This window comes from Pinus tabuliformis, chromosome X, assembly GCF_031772625.1.
Source record: "Pinus tabuliformis cultivar Carrire ecotype Pingquan chromosome X, CPIR1, whole genome shotgun sequence".
Classification (NCBI taxonomy): domain Eukaryota; kingdom Viridiplantae; phylum Streptophyta; class Pinopsida; order Pinales; family Pinaceae; genus Pinus; species Pinus tabuliformis.
The window spans coordinates 1,524,842,627-1,524,862,454 of NC_142308.1; the positions used below are offsets into that span (position 1 = coordinate 1,524,842,627).

At 40.7% G+C, this 19,828-nt stretch overlaps 1 protein-coding gene across 2 annotated transcripts in view; it reads left to right on the forward strand.

Annotated features, from left to right (window-relative positions):
* Positions 1-19,828, forward strand: part of LOC149145850 (alpha/beta-Hydrolases superfamily protein) — a 456,412-nt gene that overhangs the window by 377,211 nt on the left and 59,373 nt on the right. For both annotated transcript variants that reach the window (XM_089449105.1, XM_089449104.1), the window contains exon 9: positions 15,917-15,992. In XM_089449105.1, coding sequence (XP_089305231.1) covers positions 15,917-15,992 — 76 coding nt within the window. The remainder of the gene's footprint in view (positions 1-15,916; positions 15,993-19,828) is intronic.

A 19,828-nucleotide genomic window follows, 5' to 3' on the forward strand; every position in this document is an offset into this window, starting at 1 on the left:
ACCACTGTGATTCTCTGTAACAACCAGAGGTGGGATTTGATTATTGAGGAATTCCGTATTCGTCAATTGCTCCAGCAGATAGACATCATCTGGGATATGGTAAGTCGATGAGCAAGGAAGCTCCATCACATTAAGATGATGTACAGGTTGATACACCTTGTCAAAGCCCTGAGGAAAGATCTAATATGTGATTTTCCCAAACGACTTGGAGTCGGCAAGAAACCCTTGTACAAGGGCCCTGCATGTTGCATACATTGAGCTCTGGGAGCTCTGAGGGCTTGCGGTTCCTACTGAAGCAACATATGACCACAGGGTGACTCACCCTCCCTTGGTGGTGCACACAGGAACAAGATGATTCGCTCTCTTGTGGGACAAGATGATTCGCTCTCTTGTGGAACAGGATGATTCGCTCTCCTGTGTAGCAGGATGATTAGTTCTCCTGTGAGGCCTGGATTGATGTGTTCTCCATGCAGCCTGGATTGATGTGTTCTCCATGGCAATTGTAGCAGGATTGATGTGTTCTCCTGTGAGGTTTGGATTGATGTGTTCTCCATGGCAATTGTAGCAGGATTGATGTGTTCTCCTGTGAGGACAGGATTGATTAGTTCTCCTGTCGAGGCATCCTACCCATGCAGTTTGGGACTCATGGGAAGTACCTCTCATCTGATCAATGAGCAGGGAAATGAAGTTAGGGACCATAGTAGTACCGATGGGCGCATCGTTGTAACTACCATACTCCCTACGCTAGGATGACCACCATTGATCTGGGATCAATGACACTGGTCTGGGACCAGTGGTAGGAGTTGTACCATACTATGACGCTGACTTCGGGTCGGTTGAGACTGGTCTGGGATCAGTGGTACATACTCTGAGACTGACTTTGAGTCAGTGGAGGATGATATTGGTCTGGGACCATTGGAGTTGTACTCACTATGACGCTGACTTTGGGTTGGTTGAGACTGGTCTGGGACCAGTGGTACATACTCTGAGACTGACTTTGAGTCAGTATGATACATCCTCGATCCTTTCTTCTTCTTCATAATTCGGACAAAAGCAGAGTAGAACAGAACAATGCAAGAGCAGAGCAAAACAGAACAAAATAGTACAGATCAGTGCAGGGCAGAACAAGACAAAGCAGAAAAGGCAAAATAGAGCAGAGCAGGGCAAGGTTTAGGCTGTACAAGGCAGTGCATTTGATGGATGAATAGTAACGACCGATAGACAGATTGCAGATGAAGTTCTCCATGGTTGAGAGGGAGTGTTAAAATTGGCAACCAGGGCAAAACTTCATGTGGGTCATCTTATTCATGGCTAATAATATTTTTATTATATTCCTCTCGTCGAGAGGTGTAGGATTGATATAAAGATCATCCAATTCCGATCAGTATTCATGGAGATATGAATTTATTTTGATTATGGAATTATTATCAAGCCGACCTACAACTCATGTAGGCTCAGAAGCCCAACAGTCGCATCTATTCACCCACCAACGTTGTGTATAAATATAAGAGGGTTTTTCCTCATTTAGACTCACTCATCTCATCAGATCTCTCTCTCTACTGCGCAGATATGAGTCTCTTCTCTACTGCGCTGAAATGGGTCTCTCTCTCTCAAACATGTGAAGCCGGAAGCTGTTGAATTTGAAGCTGCAACTGCAGAAGTAAAGATTGACTTGCATGGCCTAGAAGATCTCCTCTTTGGAACTGCATTGTAGGTTCATCTGAACCTCCTTTGAAAGCCGCAACTTTTGGTGGTGGAATGAAGTCAATCCGACGAACGGTTTGCAAGATATCGACTGCCCTAGTTTGAAGCCGAAAACTGGTGAAACTGAAGCTGCAACTGCAGAAGTAAAGATTGACTTGCGTGGCCTAGAAGATCTCTTTGGAACTGCGCTGTAGGTTCATCTGAACCTCCTTTGAAAGCCGCAACTTTTGGTGGTGGAATGAAGTCAATCCGACGAATGGTTTGCAAGATATCGACTGCCCTAGTTTGAAGCCGGAAACTGCTGAAACTGAAGCTGCAACTGCAGAAGTAAAGATTGACTTGCGTGGCCTAGAAGATCTCCTCATCTGAACTGCGTTGTAGGTTCATTTGAACCTCCTCTGGAAGCCGAAACTTTTGGTGGTGGAATGAAGTCAATCCGACTGTCGGTTTGTGAGATATGGTCTGCCCTAGTTTGATAATGAAGTCGCTAACGCTGATGCTACTGATCTAGGGTTTGCTACTGCTGATATGAATCAGATTTATTGTACTATTTCTCTCTGCTGAATTATTGAAGATAAAAGAAGATTTGATCAAAGGGTTTCCCCACACATTGTGGGGTTTGTCCCTGGCTAGCCGCCACATCTTGTGTCTCTTGTCTTGGCTTGTTTTCTGTCGATCGTTTAATGTTCTATCTGCACTTTACTTTATGTACATGTGATTGCTAATCGGTGGAATATAATAAGAAAAAGAAGTAAACTGTTATAAGCATAGAACATACCATAACTTAAAAAAGTGCAAACCCTCTCATTCACAAATGTAAGAGGGAGATGGCTTCTGAATTTGAAATGAAGGACCAAGGACTTGAAGTGTGGCAGAAGCCAAGGGAAATTTTCCTATTTCAAGGAAAATATGTGGTAAATATATTGGAAAGATTCGGTATGATGGACTGCAAGCCTGTGACTACCTCGAGGATCTTAACTTTTAGAAGTTATATGGTAGTGATGTCGGACCAGACTTGGGAAATGCCTCTGAATTTCAAAAACTCATTCGCATTGATGTTCTTGGTGAACCTGCGTCCGAACATATGTTTTGCAGTTAGCATTGTGAGCTCATATTTGGTTGAGCCTCACTGGATTGATGCCAGGAATCTTCTGAGATGTCTTCAGGACACAATCTCTCATGGATTAAGATACACTACCAGAGATGTGAGACTATTTGGATACACAGATGCTGACTGGGCAGGCAATGTGGAGGACCGTAAGAACACTTCCGAGTGTTGTTTCCCCTTGGGATCTGCTTCGATATCCTGGATGAGCAGGAAACAAAAGTCGGTGGCTTTGAGCACCACCGAAGCAGGATATATCGTTGCTAGCATAACCTCATGTGAGGCAGTCTGGTTGCGAAAGCTCTTCAATGAGCTGTTTGGATTTACATTGGATACCATTGTGATTCTCTGTAACAACCTGAGGTGGGATTCGATTATTGAGGAATCCCGTATTCGTCAACTGCTCCAGCAAATAGACATCATCTGGGATATGGTAAGTCGATGAGCAATGAAGCTCCATAACATTAAGATGATGTACAGGTTGATACACCTTGTCAAAGCCCCGAGGAAAGATCTAATTTGTGATTTTCCCAAACGACTTGGAGTCGGCAAGAAACCCTTGTACAAGGGTCCTGCATGTTGCATACATTGAGCTCTGGGAGCTCTGAGGGCTTGCAGTTCCTACTAGAGCAACATATGACCACAGGGTGACTCACCCTCCCCTGGTGGTGCACACTGGAGCAAGATGATTCGCTCTATTGTGGGACAAGATGATTCGCTCTCTTGTGGAATAGGATGATTCGCTCTCCTGTGTAGTAGGATTGATGTGTTCTCCTGTGAGGCCTGGATTGATGTGTTCTCCATGGCAGCCTGGATTGATGTGTTCTCCATGGCAATTGTAGCAGGATTGATGTGTTCTCCTGTGAGGCCTGGATTGATGTGTTCTCCTGTGAGGCCTGGATTGATGTGTTCTCCATGGCAATTGTAGCAGGATTGATGTGTTCTCCTGTGAGGCCTGGATTGATGTGTTCTCCATGGCAATTGTAGCAGGATTGATGTGTTCTCCTGTGAGGACAGGATTGATTAGTTCTCCTGTGGAGGCATCCTACCCATGCAGTCTGGGACTCATGGGAAGTACCTCTCATCTGATCAATGAGCAGGGAAATGAAGTTAGGGACCATAGTATTACCGATGGACGCATCGTTGTAACTACTGTACTCCCTACGCTAGGATGACCTCCATTGATCTGGGATCAATGATACTGGTCTGGGACTAGTGGTAGGAGTGGTACTTACTATGAAGTTGACTTCGGGTTGGCTGGGACTGGTCTAGGACCAACGATACACACTCTGAGACTGACTTTGAGTCAGTGGAGGATGATACTGGTCTAGGACCAGTGGAGTTGTACTCACTATGACGCTGACTTCGGGTTGGTTGAGACTGGTCTGGGACCAGTGGTACATACTCTGAGACTGACTTTGAGTTAGTATGATACATCCTCGATCCTTTCTTCTTCTTCATAATTTGGACAAAAACAGAGCAGAACAGAACAATGCAAGAGCAGAGCAGAACAGAGCAAAACAGTACAGATCAGTGTAGGGCAGAACAAGACAAAGCAAAACATGCAGAATAGAGCAGAGCAGGGCAAGGGTCAGGCTGTACAGGGCAGTGCATTTGATGGATGAACAGTAACGACCGATAGACAGATTGCAGATGAAGTTCTCCATGGTTGAGAGGGAGTGTTAAAATTGGCAACCAGGGCAAAACTTCATGTGGGTCATATTATTCATGGCTGATAATACTTTTGTTAGATTCCTCTCGTCGAGAAGTGTAGGATTGATATAAAGATCATCCGATTCCGATAAGTATTCATGGAGATATGAATTTATTTTGATTATGGAATTATTATCAAGCCGACCTACAACTCATGTAGGCTCAGAAGCCTAACAGTCGCATCTATTCACCCACCAACGTTGTGTATAAATATAAGAGGAATTTTCCTCATTTGGTCTCACTCATCTCATCACATCTCTCTCTCTCTACTGCGCAGATATGAGTCTCTTCTCTACTGCGCTGAAATGGGTCTCTCTCTCTCACACATGTGAAGCCGGAAGCTGTTGAATTTGAAGCTGCAACTGCAGAAGTAAAGATTGACTTGCGTGGCCTAGAAGATCTCCTCTTTGGAACTGTGTTGTAGGTTCATCTGAACCTCCTCTGAAAGCCACAACTTTTGGTGGTGGAATGAAGTCAATCTGACGAACGGTTTGCAAGATATCGACTGCCCTAGTTTGAAGCCGGAAATTGCTGAAACTGAAGCTGCAACTGCAGAAGTAAAGATTGACTTGCGTGGCCTAGAAGATCTCCTCTTTGGAACTGCGCTGTAGGTTCATCTGAACCTCCTCTGAAAGCCACAACTTTTGGTGGTGGAATGAAGTCAATCCGACAAACGGTTTGCAAGATATCGACTGCCCTAGTTTGAAGCCGGAAATTGCTGAAACTGAAGTTGCAACTGCAGAAGTAAAGATTGACTTGCGTGGCCTAGAAGATCTCCTCATCTGAACTGCGCTGTAGGTTCATCTGAACCTGCTCTGGAAGTCGAAACTTTTGTTGGTGGAATGAAGTCAATCCGACGGTCGGTTTGTGAGATATGGTCTGCCCTAGTTTGATAATGAAGCCGCTAATGCTGATACTACTGATCTAGGGTTTGCTACTGCTGATATGAATCAGATTTATTGTACTATTTCTCTCTGCTGAATTATTGAAGATAAAAGAAGATTTGATCAAAGGGTTTCCCCACACATTGTGGGGTTTGTCCCTGGCTAGCCGCCACATCTTGTGTCTCTTGTCTTGGCTTGTTTTCTGTCGATTGTTTAATGTTCTATCTGCACTTTACTTTACGTACATGTGATTGCTAATCGGTGGAATATAATAAGAAAAAGAAGTAAATTGTTATAAGCATAGAACATACCATAACTTAACACAGATCAACTGAAGGAGTATAGGAAAGAGATACCGAAGGCAAAACAGTTGATCCTGGATGAAGTTTGAGACCATATAGTTTCACATATATCTAGCAAAGGCACTGCTAAGGAGATGTGGGACGCTCTTGACCAACTATATCAGGATACTTCTGAGCAACGGAAGATGTTCTTATAGGAGAAGTTGAGAAGCATCAAGATGCAGAAGGGTGAAGGCATATATCCCTTCCTCACCAAGATTCAGGAGGTTCGTGATTAAGCTTGCAGTCATTGGGGAGGCACCTTAACCGACAAAGATTGTACAATTGGCACAAGCTTTGCCTCTAACATCCAAAAAATCATGCTACAACAAATACCTAAATATCATCAAAATCATTGCTTATCATGGGTTCTTTGTCATTAATATCACCCTCTAAGCATTAACATAAGATAGAAAAAACATAGCATGTAAAGTCAAGGCTTTGTTTGAGTGATGGGCACATTTTTAGCAGGGTCATGATAGAGGAGTTCGACAACCAATGTTACTAACATTAAGGTACATAGAGGGATTGGTGCTCTTGAATAAATACAATTTCCATACAGAGATGACAAAATCCAATGGAAACATTACAATCCCTCAAATCATGAAATCCTTAAAAACTGATAAGTCTGTTGGATTTGAGTGAGAATTAAAATTTTGCTTTTTCCATATGAAATCCAATGAGGTCGTAACCACTCTCAAACATTTTGAGTCATTTCATGGTAATGTTAAAAATTCAAGTAAAAATGACATTCTCCTTTATATGAAAATGAAAGATAAAGGAGAATGTCACTTTTACTTTAAGAATTTAACATTACCATGAATTGCATATCAATACTAGGGCCATAGGCTTGATCATTAGGTTGCCCCACTAAAAAATTATTGTTTCTTTGAAAAACAATTGCGTTTGGAACGTGTTTGCAAAAAAAAATTGCGAAAAAAGGTAGGGAGTGAGAATCGGAAGTGGATTTGCGGGGGGAGTGGGGGGGGCCTCTCACCCGCAACCCTGGCTTAGTCCCAACTTTCATTCATTAAATCAGCTCATGCGAGTTGGTTTAGTGGAGGAATTTGTTGTATTATAAGTGCATTCGAATTAACTTTTAATCCATAAGTTTTTTCCATCACATGCACTCAAGTTTTCCTTGCATATTTCAGCCTTTTGCTTCTCTTGTGTGCTAACTTATCCTCTCGCTGTTGTATAGGGGTTTGGAGATAGATTCGAATTGGAGAAGGTTTGGAAGCAAACTTGATTGGAGAAGGAGAACTAAAGTGCATATATTGGAGGCCTTCTCACATCCAAACCCTTCAAGACTACCACCTTCTTTTCGCTACTCATTTTCTTGTTCCAAAGCCTCACAAGTTGTGAGGAGTTGTAACTTTTACATTTCATTTTTTCATTCAAGACTTTCAAGTCTCTCTCAAGGAGAGTTTTCTTGTAACATTTCTCAAAAGTAGTTCTTGATCATTCGTTGTAACTCTTGGGAAAGAGTAGTCTTGCTTTTCAAAAATATTGTAAAAAACTTCCCAAAATAGTCCATTTCTATAAGAGGGCACTCACATCATTAATAAAGAAAAACTATTTTTCTTTGGGAGCTTGGGGATTTTCCCCTTGGCATCACATCACTCTCTATTTTGAGGGAAAGGAGGTCTTGAATGTGCTTGTTGTAATTTCCTCTTTCATTCCTTTACATTTCTCGTAAGTTGACTAGCTTACATTTTCTTTTGTTTCATGCTAATGTTCATGTTATGCTTATGAGACTTTCATGATCTAGTTGCATGCTCTATCCATTCACTAACGCGCATTTTATCTTGAGCTAGTTGGTTATTTTATGCTTTATCTCACTTGACTATCACTACATGCTAAGTTTTACTTGATCATTTACATGTTAATGCTCTCATAGTTTGATCTCATTTCCATGCAAGTATCTTCTTTCATGCTAGTTTAATTTCATTTACATGCAAAATTTCTAATTTCCAATTACATGCTCTATAGATAGTTTTGCTTTCATTTGATTTAGATTGCTTACTAACTCATTGCAATTTGTCTCATTTCATTTGCAATTTTCTTTGAGCACTCTTCAAATCTGAAGTATTTGCAATTGATCATTTTTGTTCACTAAAATCAACCTCCAACATAAGTTGGTTGTATAGAAAATAGGACACCCTCCTCAATATTCATTTACCCAAGTTTGGAGAAAGTTAAACACGTGACTTGGCAATTTAGGGTTGTCTTAGTCCAGCGTTGGAGCACTTGCACGTGAATTGACTTGGTAGACTAGGTGGATACTCACTAATGAAGCTAATATTCTCCACTCGAGGCTCCTTGCAACCATCCCTATCCTTATAAGGGTGAAGGTCTAGAGAGGAAGTTTCACCTCAAAATAGGTAATAAAATAAACCAAGAGCACTTTACATCACACATAAAATCATTCCAATATCTCTTATGTTTATTGTTAAAATTGGCAACTAGCGCCAAACTCCATGTGGGTCATCTTATTTATTGCAGTTGATATTTTTATTGGATCCCTCTCATCAAGAGGTGTAGGATTGATCTAAAGATCATCCGATTCTGATAAGTATTCATGGAGTTATGAATTTATTTGTGTCGGCCAGCAACTTGTGTAGGCTCAGAAGCCCAATAGTCATGTTTATTCATCATCTACATTTTAGTATAAATAGGAGAGGACTTAAAGTCATTTGGGACACACACTATTCATGTGATCTCCTCCTCTCTACGTCTTTGGTTTTTTGGTGAAGGAGAAAGACACTAAGAGTACGCTGGGCTAAGTAGATGATGCCCTAGCCGCAGTAAATGATGCCCTAGCCACAATAATTGATGCCCTAGCCGCAGGTGATGCCCTAGCCGCAGGTGATTCCCTAGTTGTAGTGATGCCCTAGCCGTAGTAAGCCGCAGGCTTATGAGGAAATCTAAACGCAGTCAATAGAGACAGCTAAAACGTAGTCAATGAAGACACCTTATACGCAGTCAACGTAGACATCTAAACACAACAAGTAGACCTATTCACGCAATCAAGGAGACATGTTCACGTAGAGAAAGAATCTTGCATTTACCTCTGAAATCTTGCATGAAGGTGTAGAGCCGCAGTAAGGATTTGACTACACCACATTTGGGTTTTAGGTGCAGTCATGATCACGGATAAATGGAGCAGAAATGACCTCGTGTGAGGACACTGCAATGATTTGAAGTTTGGGCTAGATACAATCTCGGAATATATCTAATCCTCATGATGACAATCTCGATAAACAAGGATCAGTCTCGGCATATAGATCTCGGTGGTATCCCTGTGGCAGTTTAGATATGAACAACAGTAACTCAGATTACCTAAAGCAGATCTACTCTTTTGCACATTGTCTCGGCTTAATGAGGATTACATTGGGTGTCATCTCAGTCTCACATATGTATATGTTACTGTCTCGGCATAACCACAATGATGAAGTAGGTTTCAGTGTTGATCAAGAGCTTCTCGGCATACCTGTAAAAGGAAACATACAGTGTCAATAGTTGATATGAATAAGTATCTCAGAGGCAGTCAAGATGATAAGGATCATAAGTAGTATGATCATTACAGTCTCAGCATGATGAAAGAAGCAATGATCACCAAGTCAAGGAGAGTCAGCTTTGGCAAGGATCAGTGTCTAGGATCATGATCTCACAATGATCTCATCCTACAGTAATGTGCAGTCGTGATCTTCATAGGTGGAGAGATCATCTCAATAATAATCTCAAGGAGAAGTCATGGTGCAGCAATGATGCTCTCAAGAACCTTGCAGCAGTAATGTAGTTCTTGATGCAGTAGTGATGATCTGAGAGGTGCAGCAAGGATGATGATCCTAACAAGATGATGATGAATGAGACAACATGATGATGAATGCTGCAGCATGATGGGCATATTAGTAAGGAGCAGCATGATGATGGGAGTAGATGGGAGCAGCTCAGTGACTAGGTGCAACATGAGCAGAAGCTGCAACACTATGTTAGGTGAAGTCGTCACCTTGGAGAATCAATTGAAGCAAAATGTCTTCAACTGATCTCATGTATCATCATTATAGGAGATGATCTATGCTCATATCTAGATAAGTCAAAGTGTTGACTTCTGTTGTAAATGTACTATCTCTCTCTCTTTGCTGAACTTTGAAGAACATAAGAGAAGAATTGATCAAGGGTTTCCCCACATTGGGGTTTGTCCCTGGCTAGCACCACATCTTGTGTCCTCTTGTCTCGGCTTGTCTTCTGCGATTTATGTTTATGTTCTATCCGCAGTTTATTTTAATGCTGATGTGATTGATAATCTGGAAAAGATATGGAGCTAACTGTGAAAATTGAAATAAATTGCTCTTAGCATAGAGCATACTTAAAATTTAACATGGTATCAAAGCTGAGGTGAAGACAATGCCCAAGCTAGAGTGAAAGAGCAATTACTGAAGACAGTTGGGACAGGACAATAGGGTCAATGGGTTCCTCATCCCTCTTCTAATTCACCAAGGTTGAAGTCGAAGCAGAGAATATTATCAGAATAGCGCAGCGGAAGTTTCTGATGGCCTACCTAAAGATCACTTCATTGGAAAGTTCAGATCTAAGGGTGGAAGGATAGGCGGATGCCTTGGTTCGGCCATTATGCAAAGGAGTGTTTGAATGGCATAGACACATATGATAAAGATAACAATCATTCTGGGACATCTTCAATGATGAAAGGAATGACAGGTAATGCATGTCATCAAGGAAATGGTCGACTCTTCAAAGAAAGCAAGGAACCCTAGGTATGAAGAATCAAATGTTGTTTATGATAAGATAAAGAAGTGTTATCTTGTATTGGCCCTCTCCTTTAGATTCTTTGGGAATCTGGCTTATTGATTATAGTGCTTCAAGGCACTTCATCGGATAGATGGGTGCACTCTCTAATTTGGTAGAGATGGAAACAATTGTGGGATTATACTTGGAACCGATGCCACCTATCCCGGAAAGGATGTAGGCAATGTTATCCCTCAAGAAAATGAGGGTAACTCAATTCATTTATAGAATCTCTCTTATGTACCTGATCGCAAGAAGAACTTGGTGTCGTTTTCAGCGATGGAAGTCAAAGGTTTCAGGGTGGCACTCATCGACGGAAAGGTACATAGAATTTTCAAAGATGTTTTTGAGTTCAGGGTTGCATCAGGTTGCAGGAAGTCCACTGGGAACCATGTCCATTGACACATAGCACCGAAGGTCTGTGAGTCAGATGGTGACAGGGACACCTGAATTCAAAAGGAGCATGAAAGTACATATCTGAGATGTACCGAAGGAAAATCTTACAAGGGGACCATTCCCCTCATGTAGTAGGTCCACAGGTTTGAAACAACCCGAGGGTTTTGATATTGATGATCAGGAATCTCATGTATACAAGTGGAAGAAAGCCTTCTATGGCTTGAAGCAAAAACACCCCGGGCTTAGTATCAAAGGATTGATAGTTGTCTGATGAAGCTGAGATTCACTAGGAGTGAAACCAATCCAAACCGTCACCCGAAGGTTGTAGATGATAGACCTCTCATACCGGCACCTTATGAGGATGACCTATTTCTGACAGGTGCAAACCCTCTCATTTGCAGAAGTAAGAGGGAGTTGGATTCCGGATGCGGAATGATAAACTGCAAGCCTATGGCTGCCTCGTGGATCTTAACTTTCAGAAGTTATATGGTAGTGATGTTGGACCAGATTTGGGAAATGTCTTTGAGTTTCATAAACTCATTCGCGTTGATGTTCTTTGTGAACTTCCATCCAACATATGTTTTGCAGTTAGCATGGTGAGCTCATATTTGATTGAGCCTCACTGGATTGATGCCAAGAATCTTCTGAGATATCTTCAGGGCACAATCTCTCATGGATTGGGATACACTGCTGGATTATTCGAATGTTGACTGGGCAGGTAGTGTGGAGGATCACTAGAGCACTTCTCAGTGTTGGTTCTCTTTGGATTCTACTTCGATATCATGGATGAGCAGGAAGCAGAAGTCGGTTGCTATAAGCACTGCTGAGACCAAATACATAGCTACAAGTATGATCTCGTGTGAAGTTGCATTGCAGAAGCTCTTAAGTGAGCTGTTTGTACACATGATGAATACCACTGTGATTCTCTTGTTAAGGAATCTCGTATTCGATGATTGCTCCAGCAGATAGACATCAGATACTGCCTTATCTGGGATATGGTAAGTCGATGAGCAAGGAGGCTCCATCACATTAAGATGATGTACAAGTCACTACACTTTGTCAAAACCATGGGGAAAGATCAAATCTGTGATTTTCCCGAACGACTTGGAGTCATCGAGAGACCCTTGTAAAAGGGTCCTGCATGTTGCATACATTGAGCTCTAGGAGCTTTGGAGGCTTGGGGTTCTTATTGGAGCAGCATACGACCACAGGGTGACTCACCCTCCCTTGGTGGTGCGCGCTGAACAGGATGATTAGTTCTCTTGTGGGCCGGGATGATTCATTCTCCATGGCAATTGTGGAACAGGATGATTAGTTCTCCTGTGGGCCAGGATGATTCGTTCTCCGTGGCGATTGTGGAACAGGATGATTCATTCTCCTGTAGACCAAGATGATTAGTTCTCCGTGGCATCCACTGGACAGGATGACTCGTTCTCCTGTGGATAGGATGATTAGTTCTCCTGTCGAGGCATCCTACCCATGCAGTCTAAGACTCATGGGAAGTACCTCTCATCTGATCAATGAGCAGGGAAATGAGGATAGGGACCATAGTAGTACTGATGGACGCATCGTTGTATCTACAGTACTCCCTATGCTAGGATGACCTCCATTGATCTGGGATTAATGATACTAGTCTGGGACTAGTGAGAGTGGTACATACTTTGAAACTGACTTCGGGTCAGTGGAGAATGGTATGAGACATTCTCGATCAATTCTTCTTCTTCATGGTTGAGCAGAGCTGAGCAGAACTGAGTAGAGCTAAGCAAAGCAGAGCTGAGCAGAGCAGTGCAGGGCACTAATGGCAGAGATAGTACAGTTGGACATATGGATCAGCAGCTGGATTTCTCCCTAGTTGAAAGGGAGTGTTAAAATTGGCAACTAGGGCCAAACTCCATGTGGGTCATCTTATTTATGGTAGCTGATATTTTTATTGGATCCCTCTCATCAAGAGGTGTAGGATTGATCTAAAGATCATCTGATTCCGATAAGTATTCATGGAGTTATGAATTTATTTGTGTCGGCCAGCAACTAGTGTAGGCTCAGAAGCCCAATAGTCATGTCTATTCATCAGCTACGTTTTAGTATAAATAGGAGAGGACTTGAAGTCATTTGGGACACACACTCTTCATGTGATCTCCTCCTCTCCACGTCTTTGGGTTTTTGGTGAAGGAGAAAGACACTAAGAGTACGCTGGGCTAAGTAGATGATGCCCTAGCCGCAGTAAGCCACAGGCTTATGAGGAAATCTAAACGCAGTTAATAGAGACAACTAAAACGCAGTCAATGGAGACACCTTATACGCAGTCAATGGAGACATCTAAACACAGCAAGGAGACCTGTTCACGCAGTCAAGGAGACATGTTCACGCAAAGAAAGAATCTCGCATTTACCTCTGAAATCTCGCATGAAGGTGTAGAGCCGCAGTAAGGATTTGACTGCACCTCGTTTGGGTTTTAGGTGCAGTCATGATCCCGGATAAATGGAGCAGAAATGACCTCGTGTGAGGACGCTGTAGTGAGTTGAAGTTTGGGCTAGATACAATCTCGGAATAGATCTAATCCTCATGATGACAATCTCGGCAGACAAGGATCAGTCTTGACATATAGATCTCGGTGGTATCCCTGTGGCTGTTTAGATATGAACAACAGTGACTCAAATTACCTATAGCAAATCTACTCTTTTGCACATTGTCTCGGCTTAATGAGGATTACGTTGGGTGTCATCTCAGTCTCATATATGTATATGCTACTGTCTCGGCATAACCACAATGATGAAGTAGGTTTCAGTGTTGATCAAGAGCTTCCTGGCATACCTATAAAGGGAAACATACAATGTCAATAGTTGATATGAATAAATATCTCGGAGGCAGTCAAGATGATAAGGATCATAAGTAGTATGATCATTACAGTCTCAGCATGATGAAAGAAGCAATGGTCACCAAGTCAAGGAGAGTCAGCTTTGGTAAGGATCAGTGTCTAGGATCATGATCTCACAATGATCTCATCCTACAGTAATGTGCAGTCGTGATCTTCATAGGTGCAGAGATCATCTGAGTAATAATCTCAAGGAGAAGTCATGGTGCAACAATGATGCTCTCAAGAACCTTGCAGCAACAATGAAGTTCTTGATGCAGTAGTGATGATCTCAGAGGTGCAGCAAGGATGATGATCCCAACAGCATGATGATGAATGAGACAGCATGATGATGGATGATGCAGCATGATGGGCATATTAGTAAGGAGCAACATGATGATGGGAGCAGATGGGAGTAACTCAGTGACTCGGTTCAGCATAGTGACGAGTGCAACATGAGCACAAGCTGCAACACTATGTTAGGTGAAGCCATCACCTTGGAGAATTAGTTGAAGCAAAATGTCTTCAATTGATCTCATGTATCATCATTATAGGAGATGATCTATGCTCATATCTAGATAAGTCGAAGTGTTGACTTATGTTGTAAATGTACAATCTTTCTCTCTGTGTTGAACTTTGAAGAACATAAAAGAAGAATTGATCAAGGGTTTCCCCATATTGGGGTTTGTCCCTAGCTAGCGCCACATCTTGTGTCTTCTTGTCTTGGCTTGTCTTCTACGATTTATGTTTATGTTCTATTTGCAGTTTATTTTAACGCTGATGTGATTGCTAATCTGGAAAAGATATGGAGCTAACTGTGAAAATTGAAATAAATTGCTCTTAGCATAGAACATACCTAAAATTTAACATATATGCTATCTTGAAGTTATCCCATGTCATAGTTGATCAAGTTTCATTTTCAAGCATTATTTATCTTCAAGTAGCATTTTATACTTGCAAATATTTTGAATTTACTTCCAAGCATTTACATTCCTGTACTTGAAATATTTTTTATTGAAGCTCGCTTATCTTGAAGTATCTCTTATTTTATTGATGCAATTTTACTTTCAAGTATATTTCATGTGAGCAAATCTTACTTTCAAGTACAATTGTATCTCAAGCATTTTACTTGCTATCTTTTTCACTTGCATGTTCTTACTTTACAAGTACTATTTCTTCCCTTGAGCATTTCATTTTGCAAGTTTACTTATTTGGCACTGGTCTCATCATTTTATTTCTTGCAAAGTATCTTTCATATTGGTATCATTGCTTTATATATTTGTTCATAAATGGTTATCTCTATATGCTCATGGTGATCTTATTTACTTGTTGAAGTATTTACATGGTTCAAGTGGTTGATGTATCTCTTGGCTAACTTCTCATTTATCTTCTAGAACTTGCTTATTGAAGCACTAACTAAACCTTAGATTTTCCTTAGGGTCTACCGCCCTTGGCTTTGACTAGGAGAGAGCCTAGATAGAGGAGTTTGAAACTGGGTAACAACCCCAACTCACAGCTTGCCCCCAAGGAGACACCAAGTGGAGTTAGATATTTTCTCCATGCTAACCGTACGTGTGGAGTTAGGAAAAAACAATGACAATGGGTAGCCTTCCAAATAGTTTATTCAAGTTTTCCCCTTGGTGAAGTCAAGTCAAGATTTTTCCTCTAGGGAGAATTTGATATATACCATGTTTATATATATATATATATATAGCACTTATCTCTCGGGGCTGCTATTTTCTTACAAATGCCATATTTTTAAAAACCACAATATAACGATTTACTATTAATCATATGACATCTCTGTAACAAGGTAGACCATATAGTCGACATAAACGAAGTAGTCATCTTGATTCTTGATCCATGGAAACTTCTTAGCCTAGGAGAAAACAAGGTAATAAAGTGATGAGTCTTCCTACCATACGTTTTTTTTCTATTCCCAATGCTAAAGGGAGGAATATATGCTTGTATATGTGTGTAGATAGATGGAAAGAGTCGTTATCATATGCAATGAATTATGATCTTGTATGAAATCAACATTCTTTAACTATACTTGTTATTTGTTTTTTTTGAATCCTTGCTCATATTATACATAAATGGATTCAACATGCAGCTCTTCTTGAGGCTACACGGAAATATACTTTCAAGGATTTGACATCGCGAATTGCAGGTGGATTTTCTTCTGGAAGGTAAAATAGTTTGTTAATTTCAAATTTCATAATGTTCACTTTGTCATGAATTTGGATATATGCAATAACTAGGTAGCTCTCAATTCCTATAAATGTTTTTTTCCTTTGAAATGTTTACATGAATAAATGATGAATTGATTCCCATTTCGACTATCATGTCTTATGGGCCCTCTTTTGGCTTGTGGTTCTCTATGTGATGTCCATAATTGCAAGTCTTACTAGTATAGTACCATATCCCTATGTTGGGATTTTGTTACACATAAATACTCTCCTCCTTGTACTATGACCATAAAAGAGGGTACTTTTCTTGAGAGAAAACATCATTCATATCCACTATTGCTTTGTTTAATAATTCACTTGAGCCCTTGGGCATGTGTTTTATTGGTCTCGCCTATGTATTTGATCCTAGTTGATATTCTCAAATTATATATTGATAATAAATTTGCTTTGAGGTGTTTACACAAGATACGGTCATCTTTTTCTTCTCGTTTATAGTATTCTTGAATTCCACTCTAAGATCTATCTTAAGGTACGAGAATTGGACTCACCGAGAATAGTTGTCTTACCAACCATACAAGTGACTTGCTCAAAAATCTCAACAACTTGGTTAAAATTCAACCAAACCTAAAAAACCCTTGTAAGTATTTATACGCACTTGTGCACAACCAAGAAACTTGTATGTTTTTCGAAAACTTAGCATCAAACTTCATATTCCAATTTGGGTGCCATACCTTCCAAATCCATTTTTATTATTTCTGTAGTACAGGTCCCTATCCATATGATGACGCTGGGGTCTCTATCTTTTCTTATCCGAATACAAAGCGTTTTCAATTCCTCATAATTGTTCAAATGGGCCGATATATCTCCTTCTTCTAATTCTGCCATTGCATAGCGGGGTTCTGCAAAAATCATAACTCCAAGTGCATTTTGGAGAAAATAACCACATGTTTTTGTGCCCACTACCAAAAAGAAACTGTCTTCAATCTTTTGATACAACTCATTTGGAAACTCAGTTTCTATTTTCAATCATTGAAATTGTTTTCTCTTTCATTTTAGAAGGTTATAGTGTGGTTTTCTTCTTCATTGTATTGTTTCAAGATTTCTCTAGGGTTTGTTGTTTTGAATATTGGCTTTCAACTGATTTTAGCAATTGAGAAAGTTTGAAGAGTTTTATAGTTGAATTTCTACTTCAATTTTAAGGACTTCAAATTGATCTAAAGAATTTTAGTTGGTTTTAGAGATTGGGGATGAGTCTTTCATGTGGATTCACCCCTCCTTTATTGAGTACAGTGCTCATGATGATTTTAACCATTTTTTTATTGGAAAAGCTACCAATAATTTTGATTATGTTTGTTTTGTGTTGGTGTTATCTTTGTTATATATCATATTTTTGTTGAGATTGTAGCTAAGTTGCACGAAACGGGGAAATGGAAACGAGTTTCCGAAACGGGAAGCGATACGAAACGCGACCTCCCCAAATTTTGGAAACGGGGAAAAGCGAATATATATATATATATATATAGATATTAAAAATATTTAAAAATTATTAATATATATATGTGCATTGTGCAATCATAAAGCATTAATGATACATTTACAATTTTACATTATAACATTTAAACATTAAGATTAAATATACATCACATTTACTCATGAGTCATGAATAATCACATAATGAAAATAAAAATATAGGAACTGGAAAATCCAAAATCAGCCTTTATTTATATTAGTATATGAGGCTGCAAGTACAATAAAGACTATAAGGCTGCAAGAACTATAGAGACAAGTCACAAAAGACTAATCCTCATCATAACAATCCTCATCAAAAATAGAAGCAGCAGAATGCTCAACAGTGGATGGTGGTGCTGAAGAAGATGATGCACCAATTCCACTTCCAGAATCGTCCTCAATATTCAGGGCAGCAAGAGAGAGATCCAAATCAGGATTTTCTGCATCCACATCCCATTCTTTAGAAGGACCACTATTGTATTCTGGAGCCCTACGAGATGCAAGGCGAAGGTTGGAGTGCACATAAACAAGATCCTCTGCTTTCTGTGAGCCCAACCTATTGCGCTTCACAGAATGAATGAAACCATAAGTGCTCCAATTCCTTCCTGCTGATGAAGAGCTTGCCACTTGTGAAAGAATACGAATGGCAAGGCTTTGCAAATGTACACCATTTGCTCCATGACAAATCCACCACCTAACTGGATTCATGGTGCTTCTCTCCTCCAAAGCTGATATATCTGCATAATCATCTATTCCTACAGCAAAACTGGCAAATTCCTCCTTTACCTCCCTATGTAGATGAGAAGGAAACATTCTCATAAGTGCTTTTTTCACCCCAGTAGCCACCTCTCTATCCTTATGGGGTGCCTTCCTCTTCCCATTGCTTTTAGCAATAAGCTCCTCATCATAAAATTTGGGGTTCAAAGCATGTGCTAAAGTGTGCAATGGTGTATTGAAATTGTTCCATCTGTCAACAATGATTTTCTTGATCAAACTAGCAAAATGATCATCAACAAACAAAAGTTGTGGAGACTCCTGCGAAATGATTTCCATAGTTTTCTCAACCATGGAATCCATGCCATCATATACCTCTCCCAAGAAAGGTTGGTCAGTGTCAGCACTCCGGAGAAGCTCAAATGCAGGGGTTGTGAACTTTAGCAAGAAATCTACCTTGCTCCACCAATCCTCATCAAGGCACAATCTACACACCATAGATCCCCGCTCTGAATCTGCTTGTCTCCACTCAATCCAAAGTTGACTCACCACCATAGAAACTAATGCATGCTTAACCTCAACAAGGCGGCGCAACATCACGAAGTTTGAGGCATATCTTGTCTCAGCAAATTTTAACAACTCCAATTTGGAGTACTCTCGAAATATGGCCTGAGACTGGTGGTGGTTGGTGATGAATTTGATAATCTCCCTTGCTTCCCCTGTGACTTCCTTTATCTAGGAAACTTTGTTGTCGATCTCCTCTAAGATCAGATTCAGATTATGGACAATGCATGGTGTCCAAAAGATGTGGTCATACCTCCCCTCAATGATTAAACCTACAGCTTTGCAAACTGGTGCATTATCCGTGATAACTTGCACCACCCTGTTAGGCCCTATTTGTTCAATAGCTTTTATAATAATATCAGCAATGAACTGTGCATCTTTCACCTCTCCTGAGCAGTCTTCTGCCTTGATAAACATTGCTCCTTTGGGGGAAGTGGCAATGATATTTATCAATGGTCTGCGCCTAATCTCTGTCCAACCATCTGAGACTATGGTAACCCCAGAGCTAGTCCAGGAAGAACGAATTGGAGCTAAAACGTCCTCCACAAGTTCCTTCTCATTTTTGAGAAGCTGGGTTCTGACTTTCTCATAGTTGGGCCCCTTGTACCCTTGAGGAGCTTTGTTAACTGCCCTTATCATATCCTTCCAGTAAGGAGAGCGAACAACATTGAATGGGATACCACATGCATAAATGCACCTGGCCACTCTGGAATCAGCTTCTTCTCTTGCTTGCACATTCACCAATCTAGCAATTCTGCTATCCTGAACTGAATGGGATGTTGGGCCTCTGGTATTTTTGGGTGCTGGTTGTTCATGTTCTTGAGTGTGACCAGCTCTCCTCTTTCTTGCTTCAACTACAATCCTTGGCTCAATGTTAGATGGAGCTTGAGTAAGGTCATCATGCCTTCTCTTAGTACCATCCGCCTCATCTTGCTCTCTTTGATATGCCCTCCTTACCAACGGATCTGATGTTTTTGTGCAACCTGCAATCCCCTGTCCTCCTCCATGCAATAGATGCGCCTTCACTCTTGGGTAGGAGCCCTTGTACG